This window comes from Eucyclogobius newberryi, unplaced genomic scaffold (genome assembly GCF_026437365.1).
Source record: "Eucyclogobius newberryi isolate DKJ021-1_F unplaced genomic scaffold, fEucNew1.0.hap1 SCAF_4, whole genome shotgun sequence".
Taxonomy (NCBI): domain Eukaryota; kingdom Metazoa; phylum Chordata; class Actinopteri; order Gobiiformes; family Gobiidae; genus Eucyclogobius; species Eucyclogobius newberryi.
This window is the reverse complement of record NW_027316056.1, coordinates 12696777-12719674: the sequence shown is the minus strand read 5'-3', so window position 1 is coordinate 12719674 and position 22898 is coordinate 12696777. Positions and strand designations below refer to the sequence as shown.

General features: G+C 40.9%; 1 protein-coding gene across 1 annotated transcript; it reads right to left on the bottom strand.

The window, feature by feature from the left end:
• Positions 1 to 4838: 4838 nt before the first annotated feature.
• LOC140377831 (NACHT, LRR and PYD domains-containing protein 14-like) lies at positions 4839 to 21661 on the bottom strand. Its single transcript, XM_072463435.1, has 9 exons — positions 21588 to 21661; positions 12862 to 14459; positions 10548 to 10892; positions 8255 to 8422; positions 8000 to 8170; positions 7706 to 7924; positions 6656 to 6829; positions 5426 to 5596; positions 4839 to 5153 (listed from the first exon to the last, which is right to left on the bottom strand). Exons 2-9 carry the CDS (start codon positions 14457 to 14459, stop codon positions 5138 to 5140), a joined length of 2862 nt encoding a protein of 953 aa, XP_072319536.1. The 5' UTR covers positions 21588 to 21661; the 3' UTR covers positions 4839 to 5137.
• Positions 21662 to 22898: the final 1237 nt, after the last annotated feature.

The window sequence follows — 22898 nt, the reverse complement described above, 5'->3', positions numbered from 1 at the left end:
GTCATGCTTCAACAATTAATGACGGAGAACATTGACGTTCGTGTTAAGTTAAATTTTTGGGAATATTTCTAGCGAGTTCCAGTGATATAGTTCGGCGAGATGCAAGACCAAAAAAAAATATTTGGCATCATTCTGACAAAATGCTGATATTTTTTTTGGCCGTGGCTGCAGTGCCGCGGTGCGGTAAAATGGCCCAGCAGCCTTAACCCTGACCCTAACCTTAACCTTGACCCTAACCTTAACCCGGCGTGGTATAAAACGGTGTGGTCAAATAGCCCAGCAGTTTCAGGAGCCGCGGCGCGCGGCCGAAACTGCCATATTATTTTGTGCCTGCTCTGCAGACACTCCCTATTTTTTTTTTCAGTCGGTTTTTCACCAGGGCGGTCGGGTTACGGCAAACATGTTTTTTTGCTCAGCCTCATCTTTTGCCTCACTGGTTTGTCACTAGACTCATAGTCTCACTGGTTTGTCACTTGCTTCATAGTCTCACTGGTTTGTCACTAGCTTCATAGTCTCACTGGTTTGTCACTAGCTTCATAGTCTCACTGGTTTGTCACTAGCTTCATAGTCTCACTGGTTTGTCACTAGCTTCATAGTCTCACTGGTTTGTCACTTGCTTCATAGTCTCACTGGTTTGTCACTAGCTTCATAGTCTCACTGGTTTGTCACTAGCTTCATAGTCTCACTGGTTTGTCACTTGCTTCATAGTCTCACTGGTTTGTCACTAGCTTCATAGTCTCACTGGTTTGTCACTAGCTTCATAGTCTCACTGGTTTGTCACTAGCTTCATAGTCTCACTGGTTTGTCACTTGCTTCACAGTCTCACTGGTTTGTCACTAGCTTCATAGTCTCACTGGTTTGTCCCTAGCTTCATAGTCTCACTGGTTTGTCCCTAGCTTCATAGTCTCACTGGTTTGTCCCTAGCTTCATAGTCTCACTGGTTTGTCACTAGCTTCATAGTCTCACTGGTTTGTCACTAGCTTCACAGTCTCACTGGTTTGTCACTAGCTTCACAGTGTTGAGATAATTTTATTGTTTGATGTATTTGTATTGCACCACACACAGACACACGCTCGCGGACACCCGACATTTAGGGCTTGAAACAAATGGTTGTAAAACAGATAGGTCTGACGAGTGTCGGATTACATACACACATAGACTGATTGATCCACATAGGGTGAGCCCTGCCCCTTGGGGGGCTTGGCCAAGGATAGGATGTGACTTTTGTAATGTAAAGGGCAGAGGTGAGATTGCGGAGGTGAAGGACAGACGCGATTCCATCTCTCCCTTGATTGCATCTTGTAAACTACCTGGATTATTGAACTTTATTAAATACAGAAAGAGATCTGAGTTCAGTCATCATTTGAGAACAGTCACCACAGGAACCAAAAGAATCGGGAAGAGAGGAGACCAAGAGACTGGGTGATAAAAGGTCAAGCGAGGCCTCCTCTGGAGAACAAAGGAGAATCTCCCAACAACAGTCTCACTGGTTTGTCACTAGATTCACAGTCTCACTGGTTTCTCACTGGATTCACATTCTCACTGGTTTGTCACTAGCTTCAGTCTCACTGGTTTGTCACTGGTTTGTCTCAAGCTTCATAGTCTCACTGGTTTGTCACTGGTTTGTCACTAGATTCACATTCTCACTGGTTTGTCACTAGCTTCAGTCTCACTGGTTTGTCACTGGTTTGTCTCAAGCTTCATAGTCTCACTGGTTTGTCACTGGTTTGTCACTAGATTCACAGTCTCACTGGTTTGTCACTGGATTCACATTCTCACTGGTTTGTCACTAGCTTCAGTCTCACTGGTTTGTCACTGGTTTGTCTCAAGCTTCATAGTCTCACTGGTTTGTCACTGGTTTGTCACTAGATTCACATTCTCACTGGTTTGTCACTAGCTTCAGTCTCACTGGTTTGTCACTGGTTTGTCTCAAGCTTCATAGTCTCACTGGTTTGTCACTGGTTTGTCACTAGCTTCATAGTCTCACTGGTTTCTCTTGTGTACTGTATACATGCACAATAACAGTACGGGAATACTTCAGTCGTACTTGTACAGTTGTAGTTACTGCTACAATCCCTGGTTATAGTATTACAAACTAAATCCAAAGCACCCCGATATATGCTCGACAATTAATATATTTAACCATTTTAGAACAAATAGAAGACAGGAAAGGGACATATAAAATGCATAAATCATTGTATTATCAGGCATACTACAGTGTTACTGTGCGCTCATTGACTGTATTGTTTGGACACGTGCTGCAGACTTTTTCATTTTTGTACAAAACCAAATACATATACGTCTACTGTATATTGCTGATTAATAGATCAGAAAAACGCATCTAGTCACTCGAATGTGACGTTTTTCTTCTTTGAACTTCTGTCTCGTGAAACATTGTGGCTCAAAGAAGAAGAGATGATAGCGGTAAAACGTCTTCTTCTTCACATGCGGCATGAACGCAGCTGCAGCAGAAACGACACACATGCCCACGCTGGCTTTTAATGAGGGACAAATATTAGAGTTTGCAAACTTACCACGAAACGATGCGTGCCGTGTCCGTGAGGAAAACATAAGCTCCAAACATTCGAACGAAATCTTTGCGTCTTCTTCTTGTTTCTTTGGGGCGGAGCCAGACCAGCCACAGTTGGCGCATTACTGCCCCCCACTGGTCAGACCGTTAAACACATGAATACTAACATAATAGAACTGGAGGCTTCAGTAGAACTTTAGGGCGCAGAGGCAGATAATAAGTGTCATCCACGGTTTATATCCTTCACACAAGCACTAAGTCTGTCTAATTCATCGGATTGATCAGGTTTCATTGCTACATTTGGTCACTTCCTACAACATTCACCTAATATTTTGATTTGATTTATTTGCCATTAAGTGCATGAGCATGTAATACATAAACATAACATAAACAAATAGTTGTAAACATATATATATAGTCACATGTGAATACAATTTAAAAAGCCAGGATAACAAGCACTTATTTCCATTGTGGTCCTTGTATAATAAAGTAAAAAGGAAATGTAAAACATGTTAATAAATTACATACAAGTTTGATTCCTGGCAATTCAGACATTCAAATAAAAAGGTTTGACTAGAGATTTAAAATGACGTATTTTGAGCATTCTGTACATGACTAGGTAATTGATTCCAGTCTTTTATTCCAGTACATAAAAAAGTGGATTTGCCAAACGATTTTACATGTGGAATATACATACCCTCTAATTGTTAATTTAATTTCAAATCCATTGTGGTGGTGTATAGAGCCATAAGGCATAGAATTGTGATGATGTCCCAATATTTATGGACCGGACTTTATATTGGTGGTATTCTGTACATTTTGGTTACCTAAGAAAAACACTCATCAGTTTGTGGCATATGTCCCATGGAAGATTCACTTACCACAGTGAAACATGTGGCTGAGATGAGGCAATAAAAGAAGAAGCAAAGACTGAATTTGGCACATAAAAATGACATGATCAGAGACAAGATTGTGTTTAGTCTTAATGATAAGCGCCTTAAATTAGACTTTTAAGTGAACCAAACCTCACGCTGATTGACATTTGCTGCTGAGATGGCAAAAGGGCAAATACAGGCGATGAGTTAAATTATGCAAGAAAAAGCAGTACATGCAAATAATGCCTTTATTTGGCGACACAATGGGGACATTTTGTTGTTGCAACGCAAGTAGATACAGAAGTAAAAGAACAGATAACTTATAGGAAGCTTTAAAAAAAAAAAAAAAAAATCTTAATAGAAAAACTCTAATAAACAATACTTTTATAGACAACACCTCTCATATTCTTAATAAGGAATAGAGATAATAAAATAAAAATAAAATAAGACACAAATAATAATAGTGGCAAAAGTAAATACTCGTATTTACAGCAGTTATATGCACATGAATATGTCCTTATTGCTTATGAGTATTGCACATGAATATGACATTATTGCGTATGAATATGACAGTATATAAATACAATGCAAAATGCAAAAACAGCCACCAACATTGGCAAAAGGGACAAAAGCAACAACCCAAGATTGACAGAAAGAAAAGGAGAAAAGTGTGAAAAGCCTCATCAACCAAGGCAGTGGCTATACTTTTGCCATATATGGCAAAGACAACAAGAACATGAAGCAGCTGTTTAAGAAACTAAAAGACGCACTCAAGACGCTCCTCGTCCAACCACTGCCCTGTCGGCTTTACCATGGCCCGGCCTGGCTGATAAAGGGCCAAGACCACATGCTTTTACAATACTTAAAGACGTTAGGGTCTGGAAGGCATCTGGCCATTAATATAAAAATACATAGATAAAAAATGAATATAGAATTCTACTTATCAGTTTTGCAATGTACTTTAATATATGTGTGACATGTAGGTCTGATACGCGTTTGGGCAGTTCAAACGTAAAATTAAACGCCCAAATTAAATTTCTCTCAAAAAGTTTATACATATACAAATTATTTTTTCATTTACAACATTAAAATGTAAAGCACTTAAAATAAATATAATATCTTTATTTTCTTTCATTTTTTGCCTCTTAATAAATCACAAAACATGAGCAACAATAATGTGGTAAAGTTGAAATAATTGATCAAAACAAGTCAATGCAATCCCTCGTTCATCCAGGAGTGTTCTTCAAGAGTTGGTTTGAAAGAGGTTAAGAGGGCGATTTTTGGTAAAAAAAAAAGAGAACACCTCCCCAGGAAGGCGTCCCGGAGGCATCTGGAACACCCGAGTTGGCTGCTCTTAAAATGAAGGAGCAAAGGCTCTACCACCCCATCTCAGCCACCCTGGGAAAGAAACGAAAGCTACAACTGTAACTATGGTTCTATGAATCCTGGCTGACCACCAGAGGCGGTGCATGAAGCACAGAGGCGGTGCTTCTGGCGGTTATCCGTGTCATCAATAGGGATGAAATAGAACTAATTTCCACCGCTCGTATCCACCATCTTGTCCTTTAGGTCATTACCCGTGAGGGCAGGAACGTAGATTGACCGATAAATTGAGTGCTTTGCCCTATCAAAAGTTTAAAAAATAAATGTTTGTACTTTAAGACACTTTGGCATATTAGGAAACCATCAAAAATAACCTAGGGTCCAAACAGAACTCATCTTCATTTCTCACTCAGTCAATCGACACACTAAAAGACAGAAAAGAACAATTAAATTGCACATAATTTGCAAACCTTATATTCTTAATAAAAGTTTAAAATAAAAAAAATGAAAATAGTAAGTAACACTCTTATTTACAGCAGTTGTATGGACAGGGAATATTGCACCAATATGATTGACATTATGTCAGAGTATTGCACATGAATATGACAGCATTGTGTATGGATATATAGAGATAGATAGAGAGATAGATATAGATATAGACATGCACACTTAGATTAATACATTTATATTTACTTACTCAACAGTGTTTAACTTGTATGCATCACTCCGAGTCATGTCCAGTAACACCTTTATGGAGCCGTCGTCCAGTTTGTTGCCCATTAGATACAGCTCGGTCAGGTGACGGTTGGTCTTCAGGGCCGTGTTGAGGAAGGGAACACACCTGGAGCTGAAGCCACAGTTTCTGAGGCTAAGAACAAAAACATGCTTTAAATAACCGGTGAATATGAGATTTTTGTTTAGATACAATTTAGAGCTGCTGCTATATAATCAACACCGCAATTATTTGGAAACTTTGTCAAAGGCTCGCTACACATTAACCTACTGTACACAGTTTAACTATAGCATGTCTGATCAATAGAAGCATGTGTTCACAGATACAAAAACCCTGCATGGGCTAAAGAGACAGGGAAGACTGTAAAAACTCACCATTTTACTCATTCATTAAAAGTCTTTTCATTAAATGTTTTGTGCCCAAGAATACTTATATGCACATAACCAGAATAGACTTTCTCCAACCTCTGAAAGTGTCCTCTGTGAGCCAACAGGAGCTCGCTGTAGAGCCTCTGCTTGAGATGAGTTTGTTCTTCTCCCAGAGCTTGCTGCTCCTCCTGTGACCTTTCACCTTTCAGTGCTGTGCACCATGTACAGGATAAAGAGGTCACGACCTGGACCTGCTTTTCTGAACAAGAGCTGAACATCACTGTCTCTATAAGCCCATCACCATCACCACCACCACCACCACCACCTGCCTTTTCCCAATATCTATGATAAGAAGAAATAAGAAAATCTGCCTTTTCAAGTCCACCTTGAAAATCAGCTATTGCCATCAGCCATAGGCAGAAGAAACAAAAAAATGGCATCGGCCAAGGAAAAAACGATATCGGTCGACCTCTGGTGAAAAGAGTGGCTCCTGATATTGAGCCTTGTAGAACTCCTAATGTAATGTGCAGCTACATCGTCGTCTGACCACCAAACTGTGCACACTGTTTACAGTCATTTAAATAGTTTAAAAACCATCCCAGAGTCTGATTAGAAAATCCCACATCACAAAATACCATGGAACATTCCAGGGAAAGCAAGAACATTGCCATGGAGACAAGCAGAAAAGTGACACAGTGCACCATAATCTATTCACTGTTTGCATACAGTCACAAAAAGTATTTATGTGACACATTCGAAAATCTAAAGATCCAAATTAACATCTACAGATCTATTTCTCTCTCCAATATCAAAATGCAGGACTTACAATAACTTTTGGAGACTACACTGGGGGCTCTTGAGGGCCACACAGAGCCTCTTGACACCCCCGTCCTGTATGTAGTTACTGGAGAGGTCCAACTCAGACAAAAGACATTCAGAGGACGAGAGCTGAGACGCCAGATCAGAGCAGCAGTCACAAGTGAGACTGCAGTCAACCAGGCTGAAAACACACAAAATAAAGCTTCAAACTTCAGATAAATTGTGCAGATGCTCTGTATAAGCAAAAAAGCTTGTGTTATGGAAAAATATCATTTGGCCTTTATTCTTTGTGACATTACAGACTTCACATCTCCAATTTGAACCTGGAGCCTACTGTTAGCATAACTGCTAACTACATGTCTGTGCTGTGATTCTTTTGATTGAAGACTGATCTCTCTCGAATAGAGACTCCGGGGGTCTTTTCCTCGGTGTCAGTCGGTCAGGAATTAAATGCAATCAACTAACTCTGTTCTTTTATTCTACCTTCCATTTGTTTCAGAGCCAGAAACTTTCCGTGTGACGTGGGTCATGTGATCCTTTGTTCAAGTGTAAAACTATATAAAGAAGTACCACTGCTGAGTTGGAGCTTGAGGCTCAGACAGAGACGCTTGGATCAGGGACAAATGAATTCAGTTCGATTGAGATAAGACAACTCTATTCCATTGATTTACTTTATTTCTTGATAATTATTAGAGACTTTTCCACAATACTTGATAAATTAAAAGTAGAGTAGGAGATCCTTAAAAGTGTTTAAATTGTATTTGTAGTTGGATATTTGTAGTGTATTATTTTTTTCATGTTCATGTCAAGTAGCAGATGTTACCACGGACCTAATCATTAAAAAAGTAAATTAACTCATAAAAGATGAATGAATGAAGATAAAACATGACTTTAAATGTCTAGAGCACTGGTCTAGTACTATAGTACGATGATTCTCTGTAGAGATACTTTCCAGTAGTGTGTCAAAAATGCAACTTCAACTTGATTTGCCAATTTGATGCATTGTTCAGCCTTTACAGATTATATCTCCATTCTGTTTTTATTCTATTGGACTTACCTGAGCCTTTGGAGGTGACTGTAAGGATTCTTGAATCCAGTTGAAAGGTACCCAGCCCCGTCATCTGTGAGTTTGTTCAGGCTAAGATCCATCTCTCTCAGCTCTGTGGCCTGCCAGCCTATTTTCATTTGCATATCGTTACTGTACAACGCTGAGATGCAGGACAGCACTTTGGAGAGGTAAAAACCTCCCATCTGGGTGATTCCACATCTCGAAATACTAATGTCAAAGACAAAGAACAAAAAGTTTATAAGACGTGTTCCTCAAAATGAGTTGACAAATGTTTGTTCTTACTTGAGTTTTTCCAGTCTAGACCAAGCAAACAAGCCTGAACTGATCAAGTAGGCTCCAGCATCTTTCACATTGTTGCTGCTTAAGTTCAATTCAACCAGATTACTCTCCTCAAGTTTCAGCGCATCCGAAATTCTGGCACAGCACCGTTCTGTGAGGCCACAGTAGTATATTCTGTAATAAAAAAAAAATCATAGAAAAAATATATATATATATTAAAAATAATATGACAACATTTGAGGTGTGTGCGATGCTTACTCCAGTTTTCTTAGTCTTGATATGTCAAACTTGGTGAAAAGTTCATTGGCGGCGGCGTTTCCGATCTTGTTGATGCTCAGGTCCAACCACTTAAGGTGAGCAGGGTTTTTCTCTAGAGCTGAGGCCAGATGAAAGCCTCCCGCCTTTTTAATGTTGCATTGAGAAAGTCTATGAACAAACAATAGCTCCATTTAGAATTCAGAATGAATCAGAAAAGGTTTATTGCCTTTGTCATTGAACACAATTCGCAAACATAGGAACTTGTTTCGGCGTTAGGGTGCAACATAAAACAATGAATAATAAAATAATGGGAGTGTCTGCAGAGCCGCGGCGCGCGGCCGAAACTGCCATGTTATTTTTGTGCCGGCCGCGCGCCGCGGCTCCTGAAACTGCGCCGCTATTTGACCGCATTTTAGCGCCGTTTTAGACCGCGCCGGGTTAAGGTTAGGGTTAAGGTTAGCCATGAGGCTATAAGGGAAATGCCGCGGTCCCTGAAACCTAAAATAATAACAGCAACATCTATAGAGTCAAATATGGCATGCATAATTAAAGAATTTTCATTTCAATAAAATAAGGTAAAAAATAAATTTGGTCTCAGTATGTACACAGGTATTTACACAAAAATGTACAGATGGTCGGAAATCGTGGCGAAAGAAAAAAAAACAGTGCGTGAATAGTTTTGGTTGAGTATTGTTAAAGTGGCAGATGTTAAGTGTTCATGAGTCCAACGAAAGAGGGACAGAAACTGTGGCGTAAGATTCTGGTCCGGATGGACCGTAGCCTCCTGCTTGATGGGAGTGGCTCAAATAGAGCTCATTCACGTGACGTCACGTGAATGAGCTTGTCTGCTTATCGTGTTTACCACTACAAGCCAATTCAAGACTGCAGTCTGTCTGCTTCGATTTACAACGAAACACGGTTCAAAGAGGCCCAAAACCTCATTAATAATATTGCACGCTTTACTATAATCAAAACGGTGAAGGTATGTGTGGCAGCAACCGGAAAGATAAACGGAGAGAAGTTCTATCGGACAGCTGACAGCTGTTCAGCCCCGTGCAGGTGACTGAACCCCGGAGCTCCGCATATATCAAATCTATTGTGTTCCGCGCATGCTATTAGAATTAACATCAGTTTTACTTAGGCACGTAGACCCTTTGTTCAAAACCATCGGACCAGTGGGCTTGGATAATGTCCGGGTACGAGATATCTGAAAGACTGTGATTTAGGCATCAAATATGGATGCGAGTTGATTGATCACAGCTTTTCTAAATATCAACCTTTGTGTAGCTCATCCAAGGAGTTTGTGGAATCTGAAAGCACTGGGGCCTCCATGATTTACGCTTGAGATCACTTTCCACGCTCTATCAGTGCAAAGGGGCGTCAACGTGTATGATCACGAGGTCTTGTGACGTCGGTGAATGAGCTCTGAAGTCTGTGTCCAGGGTGAGAAGGGTCGGCTGTAATCCGACCTGCTCGTCCCAGAGTCCTGGAGACGTACAGGTCCAGAGATGGAAGTTCGCAGCCGATCACCTTCTCAGCAGAGCGCACAATGCTCTGTAGTCTCAGTTTGCCCCTGGCTGTGGCTCCAGCGTACCACATGGTGATGGGCCTTCCCGATGAGGGAGCTGATGGTGGGCTCCCACTTGCCCAGGAAGCAGAGGGAGTCGATGTGATGGGGGAGTCTGTGATGGTGAGGGGGGACTGGGGGGCTGAGACTTTCCTGAAGTCTACGATCATCTTCACTGTCTTCTGGGTGTTGAACTCCAGGTTGTTACCGCTGCACCATGACACCAGCCGGTCCACCTCCCTCCTGTAGAGACACATCCTTGTCCGGGATGAGCAGTGAGGGTGGTGTCGTACACAGGAGAAAGTACATAGCCCTGTGGAGCTCCTGTGCTGATCCGAGTCCGAGTGTCTGAGACATTCTTCCCCAGCCGCACGCACAGCCTCCAATCCGCCAGGAAGACAGTGATGTACCTGCAAGTGGAGTCTGGCACGTTCAGAGCTTGTCCTGGAGCAGAGCGGGGAGGATGGTGTTGAATGCAGAGCTGAAGTCCACAAACAGGATCCTGGCATAGGTTCCTGGCTCTGTAGGTGAACTGTTTCAATGAATATAGGCATGTGTATGTTGTCTTAAGAGTTCAGGATTACAGTGTCTTCCACTAACATTGACCCTGCTGAGTACAAATATTAGAGGGTACTACTGGCCTTTCAATGCCAGTTCTTGCTGTGTGAGGAAGTAATCTGTAGTAATATCTATTGCATTCCCCCCCAGACAGGGTGCTACACTTACCTAAGTGTTTCTAGTTGGCACTTGGGCGACTCCAAACCTCTGGCGAGATGCTTCAGTCCCACATCTCCAATACTGTTACAGCTTAGATCCAGTTCCTTCAGTTTAGGACACAGTTTTAAGGCGGATGCCAGGGGTTCACAGGCAGAGGAAGTCAGCTCACAGCCATGGAGACGGAGTGACATTAGCCTGCAGTCCTGGTCACTCAGCCCCAGGACCAGGCTCTCTACTCCCCTGTCAGTGATGCTGTTGAAGCCCAGGTCCAGCTTCCTCAAATGGGACTCTTTAGTGCCAAGAACAGAGGCCAGGGCGGGACAACAGGCGTCTGACAGGTTTGAAAATCCAAGCCTTAAAAAGACAAATTAGTTGTTTAGCAAGAGTTAGAATCTTTCTTCATGGCTGTTATTAAAACAAAGAATTTGGGTTAATGTAGTTCTCTTTGCCTGCACTCACAAGATAACAATAGGGGTGTCAAGATTAACCGTTCTTTAACCTGTTACCATCCACCTATTTCGCCATGTCCACAATGGTTGGACATACCCAAATGGCATTGCTTATTAAAAGACGATGTTACAGCCCACATGCATGTGTGATGCATCATTAGAAAGCTTAGGCCTTGTAGTTTCTGTAGATGTGCACATGAACACTGTCAGGGCTTCAGAACTTACACTACAGAGGCCCAAACATAAACAAAACATCCTTTTTTTAGTCTCACCTGAATATTGTCAATTTGTAATGGTCCTAAGCAAGACATACTTCATTGTGTGCTCATGCTGTTCACTGTACATGCTGTTAATCTTGTTAACAACGGACGAGCCTTAATCCTGAATATCATCAGAGAAGAAAACTTTGTTTACTTGACAATATCTCGAAATCGGATAACTTCAGGAAAAATACAAGTGGATATTGTTTTTCTATGATTCCTTACGGACAGAGAGTGGAGAGTGGTAATCTTACCTGTAAATGCTTTTTTATTCTTCGCAAACCTGTTTGTTGTTGGTGTGGGCCAAAGGAAAGTGACTTTCTCAAAGTCCCAAGCCCCTTCTCAGAGCGTTACCATGGAGCTCATCTCACTAATAAATTATACAATGCTTAGGCAAAGAAGAAAAAAAAGTGTGTTTCCGGTAAACCGACCGACCTGGATTTCAAAGTAATGAAAACCCAACCTTAAACATTTTATTGCATATTTACTGGCCGTATGTTTCGAGAAGTAAGAAAATCGTCGCACTTTTGATTTGATTGGTTTCGTTTTACCTACGGGCGCATCCATGTTCACTAATGCTCATATTCGGGCAGCGTGCAGACTGGCTGCAATGGCGGGGGCGATATGCACACCTGGTGTTTCAGCAGTGAAGTCATAGGCCCGCTTTACTTGTGGGATATAATCATATAATCCTTTTATGAGCAAACATCTTTCACAAAAGTGATGAGAGTACAGCGCCAGATCAACTCGGGGAACTTGCAGCTGTTCAGAGCAGCGACCAAAAAGTGTGGTTTGTCGCCGTGAGCAAACCAGCAAAGACTCGTCACAGAGCGTTGTGGCGTTGCCTGTGATAGCACGTGTGAACGCAGTGATTGGAAACTACAAAACCAAACAATCCCGCGTTCGCCCATTTCCTCATCGGAGCCACGGCCCGGAGTGGCTAGAAGCCAAAGCCCCGCTCCGGTCTCCGGCGAGTTAATCTAACCGGTGAGATAAACGCGGACACACCGCAACAGAGCGGGCAACTGAGTGGTGATTTGCAGAACACTATTTTATTCAATATCTGCATACCAATAAGGCCACTTCAATGAGAAGCGCTCATTTCAGAGAAAAGAAAACTCTGCAAAATCTGTACAAGGATTTTAAAAATAAAATAAAATTTAAAAAAAAATTCGACCTACCTACCCGGATTCTTTTTCAATGTTACCGGAAAAACACCATTTTTTTGGGGGGGGGCTACAATGAGGGAACAATAAGCATACGTTTATATTATTTAATACATTTGTGGCCTTTTTAAAAAAAATCTATATGCTGTATGAAAGAGTAGGGAAGTTAATTGTGATTTATGAAAAAAATCCTCTCACAGGAATATTTGCAAGTTTAAACAAAAAAACTAGCAAATCGTGAAATCCCTAGACCTAAACCTCACGGGACTTCATGCCACAATAACGAGTAAGTAATAAGTCCAGACCTTTGCAGCACAACTATTAAAAGTGCATTGTAATATGTCAGGTGGAAGGTATGCTACCCGCATGCCTGGAATGTTCCACAGTATGGCAAACTTGGCGAATTACAATGCAGACCTGTGAAGGGTAAAGTAGCACATTTACTTACAAAGCTTTCCTCGCTTTCAGCAGCTCACGGACACATCTGCAGACTTTCTCGTCACACCTCATGGACAGTTCCAGCTCAATAGTTGCATCCATCCCTTCCACGTTCACGATCATCAAATAGATTGTTAACCAGGCCTCGAGCGTAAGGTTGTCAAAGGGATACCAACCGGTGTTTTGGAAAATCTCCACATCATTCAGTAAAGCCTGACTGTCGAACTCCCTCAGCCAGTGAAACCGGTTAACGTTAGTGTTGTCGTAATAGTAATACAACATCTCTTCCCTGATCTCCACAAAGAAAGGATCGGAAATTTGTAGTATCCCTCGCTCTTTGAGAAGGCCGAAGAAGAAGCGAAAACAGATGTCAAACTGTCCATGATTACAATCACGTTCTGCCTTATCAATCATCTTGAGAAAGGCGGTTGAATACTCTTCTGGGGGGTTCATTGTAGTTTCTTCATTCAGTTTGGCCATAGCGACAAAATACTCCAAGATACTTAAATGAGCAAAACGAAACATGGACACTCCACGGACGCTCTTCTCCTCTCTGAACACCAGGGGGTATTCTCGAGCAAAAGTAGATGGCTCAGCAACCGTCATTTCATTTAGACTTTCTTCAGAAGTCCAGCAAAAGTAATAAGCCAAGGACTGGTCTTTAAAAATGCTAAGTCCTAGAATAAAGTCATAAAGTGAATGGTCGATCAGACTGCTGTAAATCTGAGTCAAAGTCATCGGACGGATTTTATAGTCATTTGTTTTTACGCGTTTTTTCAGAACAGTGGCCATTACGGTGCACATGTACGGGATTTGGCACAAGCGGTCAAGACTTCTGGATATTTTGATGTGGTCGATGACTCTGTCAGCGAGGACCTCATCACCAACCAGCTTCATGATGTGCTGCTCCTTTTGCTCGTCGTTGAATCCATGCATTTCTGTTTCCCTCAGCACAAAGCGTTGGTTAATGTAATCTATGGCAGCGTATCTTGTTGTTATCCAAATGTGTGCATTAGGAAGCAGCTTGCCCTTTAATAGGTTTGGCAGAAGATTTTCCACAAGGGTTACTTGGTTGACATTGCCTACTTTTGGATGAGGCCAGTCCAGAGTGTCATCTAAATCCCCCAGCTCGTCAAACACAAACCATACGGTCTTACCAGACAAACGTTTAGCACTGAGTTCTCTCAAATCTGGGAAAAACAACTTAAGCAGTTGAATCAGACTAAGCTTTTCGTTTTCCAGAAGACTTAATTCCCAGCACGGAATTGGAAACAATAAATCTATGTGTGTATGAGCTCTGCCTTCAGCCCAGTCCAGAACACACTTCTGCACAGCCGTGGTTTTCCCGATGCCAGGCGCTCCAAAAGTGAGGACGGTTCTTTGACTTCTTCCATGATTACAAGTACATTTAAGAAGATCTTCAAATGAACAAGAGAGAAAATCTTCAAACGCATCAAGGTGTGATTGATCGATATGCCGACTATAATGCGTAGCAAAATGTGGTAAGTCTCGAGTGTTTCGAAAGCGCAGGTTGATGGGAAGGACGAGGTCATTCACATTCTGGTATTTGTCTCTGAGAAGCACCTTTAAATGAGATTGGAGGTCCATCTGCGAAGAGAAAAATAATACATTTTTAAACTACCCTAAAAAGAGGCAAAATATGAATACAAAAATGAATAATTGGTAGAGATGCTCCGATCAATCGGCCGCCGATTAAAAAAGCCGGTTTTATATCCAATCGGCCCCAATCCCGGTCACTGTCGTAATTTCCAGTTTTCGGCCGATCAAAATGCGGTTAAACGTACAGTTATACACAGACCGTTACCTCGATTCTGGAGCCCAGAAACTAGACTTCAGAGACAGTAACATTGTTATTGATCGTCATCATGGTAATTTGTTGTTGAAATAAATGAAAAAAAATCATATTAATAACCCCTAACCTTTAAACCTAACCCCCTAACCCTTAACCCTAACCCTTAAACCTAACCCCCTAACCCTTAAACATAACCCTTAACCCTAACCCCCTAACCCTTAAACCTAACCCTTAACCCTAACCCCTACTTCGTCTGGTTAAAACTAGTTTATGCCATGGATCTGTATTAGCAAGAGTGTAGCCAACTCATCCCAAAACAAACTAGACTGTGCAATCTATAAGTTTAAAGTTTATAAGTTTGTTGGGCAAAGCGGGAGTCTGGATTTGTCTGTGTCTCTAACCGCTGGGCCAACGCGTCTTATTGTTACACTATTGCGAGTAGAGCTGGGTTGAAAAAAATAGATTTTCCGATTTTTAATCGATTTGCATATTAATGACCGATTATCGATTCGTACGTCCAAAGATCGATTTTTTGTTTTTTTATTAAAAATAAATAAATAAGAATATTTTTTTTTTAAATTGAAAAATGCTCAACGTTTACATTTTATACTTCCAGCTTCAGTACTGACAGTGTGTGAGGAGTTTTAAAATAAAAATGCTTTTGGTAGCAACCGCTTTTGGGTGAATTCTTAACCTGTTACCATCCCCTGCGCCCCCCCGGCCGGCGCCGTACCGCGTTTACACAAAGGAGGAACTCATGAAACTGCGGAGAACAGTCGTCTTACCCGGAGATCGTCACGTTATCCCGGCGGACATCCTAAGAATTTTATAAGAGATCTTCTACTGAGAGTGTTTTTCAAACTTCCTATAAGTTATTTGTTCTTTTCTTCTGTATCTATCTCTGTATCTACCTGCGTTGCATCAATGGAATTTCCCCATGTGGGACAATAAAGGATTATCTTTTCTTATCTTATCTTATCCACCTATTTTCGCCCTGTGCACAATGGTTGGACATACCCAAATGGCATTGCTTATTAAAAGAGGATCTTATGTTCCACATGCAAGTGTGATGCATCATTAGAAAGCTTAGGCCTTCTAGTTTCTGCAGATGTGCACATGAACACTGTCAGGGCTTTATAACTTACACTACAGAGGCCCAAACATAAACAAAACATCCTTTTTTAGTCTCGCCTGAATATTGTTAATTTGTAATGGTCCTGAGCATGACATACTTCATTGTGTGCATATGCTGTTCACTGTACATGCTTTTTATCTTGTTGACAACAACTGTGTAAAGTTTCAGATCTCTAGGAACAGGCATTTTGGTGATGTTGACCTTTTTGTATCAAAAAGTATTTTCGGAACAAGTGATCCAAATATGTGCCACACTGTGCCAAACTGTTTTATTACAATTTTAGCTCCTCTATGATCATAAAACATACATTTTGATGTTTTGTAGGCCACTAATAGCAATTATAACTGCTAAAAAAAAAATATGTGAAAATGTGTAAATATGAGTTTACCCATGAATTTCCCATATAGAGGTTAAAAAAAAATATATATATATAATATTTTTATTTTATTTTTGTATTGGTATAATAATACATATATCTAACAATATGCACGTCCAAAAGGCTAATAAAATCAGAAAACGTTATGCGCAAAATCCTGCCGAGAAATCTGGCTCTTTACAGCCTTCCTGGAGCCTTACGCACGAGAATACAGAAGATTCTGTGTCAATCAGCCCTTTGTCCCGCCTCTCTTTCTAAAGCTATTTTCATTGGCTAGAATAATCTGTCAATCAAACTCAGCTACGTCATTCGCACGCGGCGCTATTTAGATGTAAACAGACTAATCCATGTGCGTCGCAAGCGGCGCATTTTTTTTTGTGGAGACTGTAGCAAACAAACCCGTGGACAGAAAAATTCGTGGATGGTCTCATTCTGTAGGAAACAGTCTGAAGAAAAGAAGGATATCCAACATTATTTTATAGGTCAAACAGGTCATTTGTTATGGACGGAGAAATGCGCCGAACAAGCGCATTCTCGTCCGGTGAGAAACGAAGAAAAGTTTGTTTACTTGACAATATCTCGAAATCGGATAACTTCAGGAAAAATACAAGTGGATATTGTTTTTCAATGGTTCCTTATGGACAGACTGAGTACAAGGATGTACAGAATTAAAGCCGTTTCGTCCGTCATAAACAGCAAACAGGTAGGACATGCGTTTGTAAAAGTTGAGACTTTCTCACAAACTATTGGCAATTGCTTCTTGGGGCATATTATTCAATGTAAATCAATGACATATTCGTTTTGTTGAGAAAATAAGCTTTAAAATGATGTATGGCTTGCTGGTATTGACCACGGAAATAAAAGTGATGATGTAAGAGAATATTTGAGATATAGAAAATGTTCGCCGGCGGACAGGTGGGTGGTAACAGGTTAATTATTTTCAAGCATATAATAATAATGCACTGGTTAGTGTCCCAGTAGAATCCACTGTTGCAGATGTAGTCACCTCAATTATGTCCTCCATTTATTGTCCTGGATTATCTTTCTTGAAGGTAGATTGACCCTTAACCTTTTCATCAGTCTTCCAGCCATCAGTAACTACCAATACTTGTAAGATTTACTGTTTAATATTGATATAATACTAGTTTTATTATGTTGCTTCTCTACACAGTCATGAAGTGAAGGAAACGGTTCAAATACATTTTTCATTTTTAATAACATTAACCCCCGGATCGAATCCAAATCGGATCGAATCGGAAATCAGACCGAAATCGGATCGAATCGAAAAAAAAAAAAAATTGAAACGTAAAAATCGGAATCGAATCGATTCTTGAAATTTGAATCGAAACATAGCTCTAATTGCGAGACAGAAAATGTCTCCAGAATCGGGGTAACGGTCTGTGTAAAACCGCATGTAACAGCTAAAAACTATCAAGCCCCCGACAGGCAAGATGGCCGCCATTGAAGCCTATGGAGCGTGCTCATGGTTGGAACTAGGTCATATAGGGAATTGGAAAGGAAGTGACAAAATCCAAGATGGCAGCGCTCTTGCGGCCCAAATCACTTGCGGTCACTTCAGGTTCGGTTCGGCATCTGTAATATAGCAAACTTGCTGTCCCAATGGTTAGAAACACGGTTTTGCGCAAAGCGTTCGAGGGTTCGATTCCTGCACGGAACTTTATTATCTCAAGTTTAACAATTTTTTTGTGTTAGCTACACTTTTGCTAATACAAAGTCATGGTATAAACTAATTTTAGCCAAACGAAGTAAACCTAAAACTTAGGGTTAGGTTTAGGGGTTAAGGTTAAGGTTAGGGTTAGGGTTAAGGTTAGAGTTAAGGGTTAGGGTTAAGGTTAGAGTTAAGGGTTAGGGTTAAGGTTAAGGGTTTAGGATTAAACCCAGACCCATGTGATTTACATTTTCACAATTCTTTGTTTTACATTCAATGCAGGCCCATTTAAATTGTTTCTCACCAAGACAACACCGCCAGGAACTCATTGTTTGGTCCTTGTACACATCAAATGCATTGTAAACTTCAGGTTTGGACCCAAGAGTGAAAATTATTGATGGATCAGCAGAATTAGCGGGACCGTTCGCCATGTTTACTACGGTCGACCACCTGTTTACTTCCGCCATGTCGTCCTCGCCATGTCGTCACGGGTATTGTCGTCACTTCCTCCTTTCCAATTCCCTATATGACCTAGTGCCAACCGCGTGCTCATTGGCGTATGGCTCCAAAAAAGTTTTTTAGTTCCGCATTACTTCCTGAATACTGTCTCACTCTCCTCACACTTTTGTAATATTTCCACTTGTAACGGTCTATACATGTATCATGTTGTAAAGGTCTGATATTTAAGATAATTATAAAGAAGTGTTAAGATAAAAAGTCCGGTTTAATTGAAAACGAATTACTCTTGCTCATTTAGAGGAGTTATAACGTGTTTTTGGTTTGGGTATTTATTTTGTTATTAACTTTTCAGTTATTAATTTACATAATATAATTTAGCCAACATGCAGATTTTTTTTTTAATCAAATGAGAAGAAATAAAAAAACATAAGTTAAGCGGTATATAATTATATTCAGTTTGTTTTGTTTATCAATGTATTTAATAAGAATAATGAACATGAATGAACTTGTTGAATAAATGTAAATCTGATTATAGCTATAAATGTAATTTGACCTACAGTCCTAATGTGACAAAACAATACATACTATGTGTCCATTATATGATTATGATTATTTCTTAGATAGAAAATCGGTATCGGAAAAAACGGTTTTGGCAGGTCAGACCTTAAAAACCAAAATCGGTATCGGCCAAGGATTTTGCAATCGGTGCATCTCTATTTGGTTAAATCAAATCAACCAGGTTCATCTGTCAAAGCACAAACATGTGAGAACAGTAAATAACAGCTTCATTGATGACTTGGTGTAAATAGAACATGCACAAGGGCCGTGTGCTCCGAGGCACCGGAGGTCAGCGCGTTTCCCGGGCTTGGTCGTTGGATTGAAAGGCCTGCGTGAGTGCACGGTAGGTCAGACCGCTGTGCGTGATGTGCGACCTTTGGCTAGGTTATGACATGGGTCTCGTCCGTCTCGTCCCGGCACATGTGCACCTTTGCTTTATGCTCATCTAAACTCTTATGATAATTCGTCTGTGAATATGTGTCAGGTTGTAATAAAACACACAGCTTAAAGGTGGTATGGACGATTTTTTTCAGCAAATTTTTTATCATATTTCCCCGTGGCGTGGATAAATCATTAGTCCTGCAACGTATCAATCATAAAACGCACCTATCGCTCACCTGCAGCTGCGTGCGGTTCGTCCCCACGTTTCCGCGTGCCTAAGCGCATGGATCTATCATAATATAGTTCCCTCAGTGTACGGGGCAAAATGAAGATTGAGAAAGACAGTTCGAGCTGACGCAGAAGTGGACAGAAATCTACGGGAGACGAGAGATGTGATGCGCTCCGTTGCGCTAATAAACAAACGCACGTGTGTGTTGTATCAGTCCACACGGGCGAGTGCGCATGCGCACTTCCACCTGCGTTCTCAAATCGCCGAAAAATCGTCCATACCGCCTTTAATAAACAGAACGTGACTATGGAGGCGAAGGAAAGATAAAAATACATTATTTCTCATGTGCAGATCCGTTGTCACCAGTTTCGTGCTTTCAGGAAATTTTCCCATAGTCCATTTCATTACGTTGCATATATTTCAATGTTCATTATGGGCTATTTCTAATAGACGTGAAGCGGGTTGAAAAAATAGATGCCATGGATTAGGGCGACTGCTGCTGACTCCAAAAACATGTATGATACTGTGCATGCAGCCTAGTGGCCGCTGCGTCTCAGTGCATTAAATAGCAAAGTGAGCTCTGTTTGTGGCAGTTACCGTGGGCTACAATGCTTCTAATATCATTTGAAACAAATGTTGTAATCACATTTATTTTTAAGATGGTCCTGGTTTAGTCCTTCTTCAATGCCTTTTAAGACCTGGTTTAGACTAGTTCTGTGTGGTTCTAGACAGAGTCAAAGTCCGGCTCCAGGACTGGCCCACAAGGTCCGGCCCACAAGGTCCGGCCCACAAGGTCCCGGGCTTTAAAGTCCGGACCCGGGCTTTAAAGTGCGGACCCGGGCTTTAAAGTCCGGACCCGGGCTTTAAAGTCCGGACCCGGGCTTTAAAGTCCGGACCCGGGCTTTAAAGTCCGGCTAGTAGTCCGGCTAGTAGTCCGGCTTGTAGTCCGGCTTGTAGTCCAGCTTGTAGTCCGGCTTGTAGTCCGGCTTGTAGTCCGGCTTGTAGTCCGGCTTGTAGTCCGGCTCGTATTGCATGGGTTTTAATGTTTTTGTCCTATTTTTAGAAATGGTATTTTGTTATGATATTTTTACTTCTCTAGTAAGTAAAATCCCATGTTGATTTCTGTTGTTGAATTGTGCCATTGTGATTTGTTTGTGGATCTTAAGAGAAAATAAAATTGTGGAGTTTTTGAAAATATAATTGGAGACCCATGTTGTAGATGGTCCATCACCAGCTTGTTTATATAAAATATTACTGATCGTTTTCCCCTCATATAGATCAATCTTGAATTTTATTTTAGTTGGTCTTTCCTGAAATGAAGTAAAAATGGCTTTTAGAAATTATTTCATGAACTTACACTATACAGACTTTATCTGTGCCATTTAACACACAAAGTCTGACCTCTGGGGGGAAGTCCTCAGTTGTGGTTTTGAGCAAATTTAAACGTCTCGTTCTTTCGATTAATGGCCCAGCCCCATCTCCACGGCATAAGCTGTTGACGCGGCCACGGCAAATGGGTCAGATCTGTGGAGAGGCGCCCCAAGTCACAGTAAGCTTTTAGATTTTTATATTTTTTTTTTGCCAATTGTTTGGGCTTGTGAGCTTTATTTGATAGTGTAGTGTAGCCAGATGTTTGGACATAGTGCAATACTGTAACGTGCAGGAGGCAGACCACCACCACCACCACCACCACCACCACCAGAAAAGAGAGTTCGATTCCTGACTCAGACTATTTACTGCATGTCCTCCCTTCTCTCTCATCCACCATTTCACACTATCTTCCAGTCAATAAAGCCTATGGGCACAACATCTTAAAAAAGAAAATGCAATTGTTGAAGTCACTCATTTCTTTTCAATGTTTAAGGAAACAATAAAACAAAGTCACAAACATTAGTCACTTCAGCCTTATCCAGTCTCTTCTTAACGAACACCCCCGAATCATAACTGCGCGAAAGTGAAACTAAAAGTACATTTTTCTATTCCGTAAATTGTCGGACAATGTTAAACTATCTTCGATGACTTTCCCGTGCAGAATGTCACGTCGCTGCAGCGCGTTAAAGTTTATGAGAAGACGAGACATATGCTCAGCTTTTAATGTTTGTGTTTGCAAACTTACCACGAAACGACGCTGGGCGTGTGTTGAATCGCCTCAACATTCAAACAAAACGTGTTCTAACCATGGATGTATTATATTATCTGTTCGAACACTCAAGTAATAAATCAAGACTATGCAATTTGTGAAAAAGCGGCTCGTGGCTCTTGTTTTGAGAGAGCCGAGGATGAGTGGGCGTGGTCATTGAGTCTTCTTCCTCATTGATCGCAGCCAATGAAAAGATCACAATGGATTCTGCTTAAAAAAAAGGTTTAATACAAATAAAATACTATGAAAATGTCTGGTTTAGGGTCGGGAACTTATTTAGACTTTTAAATAAACAAACAAATATACTGTTTGTTAAAATATGTTATAGTTTTACATTTTAACAATAGTATTCTGGAAAATAAAAAGGCCACAGGGTCATTGTGTCGACTGAACCAGTGCCATATTGAGTTCTGTTGAGGCTAGTTCATGACCTGCTTTATGTTTACACTGTGAAGGAATTAACTGTCTGTTCAGAGAAGGTTATACAGAGAAATCTCCTTCAAATCACACTGCACATGTTAAAAGTGCACTGTTCTGCGATAGGGGCCAACTGCATGGAGATTGTTATGCTTTGCCTGGAATTACAACTAATATTTAGCCCACTGCTATAAGCCTGCATTACAGTGAGCAGTGTTGGCCTTTCACAAAACACACAGATGGCAACACTAGAAACATCTGAGATCAATCTTACACAACATAATGTAAGAACACTCAATTGGGACTTATATTCATCAGGTCAAACTGTCAAGCTTGGACACAAACTTGCTCAATCTTATCCCTGACACTGGCACATACTTATCTTCTAATGTGTTTACTGACCTTGAATATAACGCACAACCGAGGTGACTTAAGATGTTTTTTCACGTGGAAGATCACCAGACTTAAATGACCAGTGCTGTCATCTACAGTGTTGAATGTTTAAATGTCTCTGTGGGATTTGTCTGAACTGTCTGTCTTTTTATCAATATTCTTAATTAAACTTCTACAGTGGTTGAAAAGAGTTTACTATACTATTCTTTCCCAATTGTACGTTCTGAGTATTTGACGTACAGCTCCCATTTTGGTCATCACCACACTGAAAGCTTTTTAAGTTGAAAATCCAAATATATTGGCTTGGTGCTGACTTGACTGAACATACAAGAGACAGCCTGGACATGGTGGAAAAGTGCACCGTTACTTCAGAGTGTGAAGGTCTCAAAGATAAGAAACCCCCCACACCATGACTACAGGTCCCAAATGTTTCAGATAAGACTGTGTTGCCCTTTTCTGCTGGTCTGGGAGGACAAA

Excerpts from the sequence above, each read along its gene's own strand:
- LOC140377831 (XM_072463435.1), bottom strand. The coding sequence starts at position 14,459 with ATGGACCTCCAATCTCATTTAAAGGTGCTTCTCAGAGACAAATACCAG. Across the intron at positions 8,423-10,547 it reads TGCCAACTAGAAACACTTAG|ACTTTCTCAATGCAACATTA; the intron begins GTAAGTGTAGCA and ends GTTTGTTCATAG. Across the intron at positions 8,171-8,254 it reads TCAAGACTAAGAAAACTGGA|AATATACTACTGTGGCCTCA; the intron begins GTAAGCATCGCA and ends TTTTTATTACAG.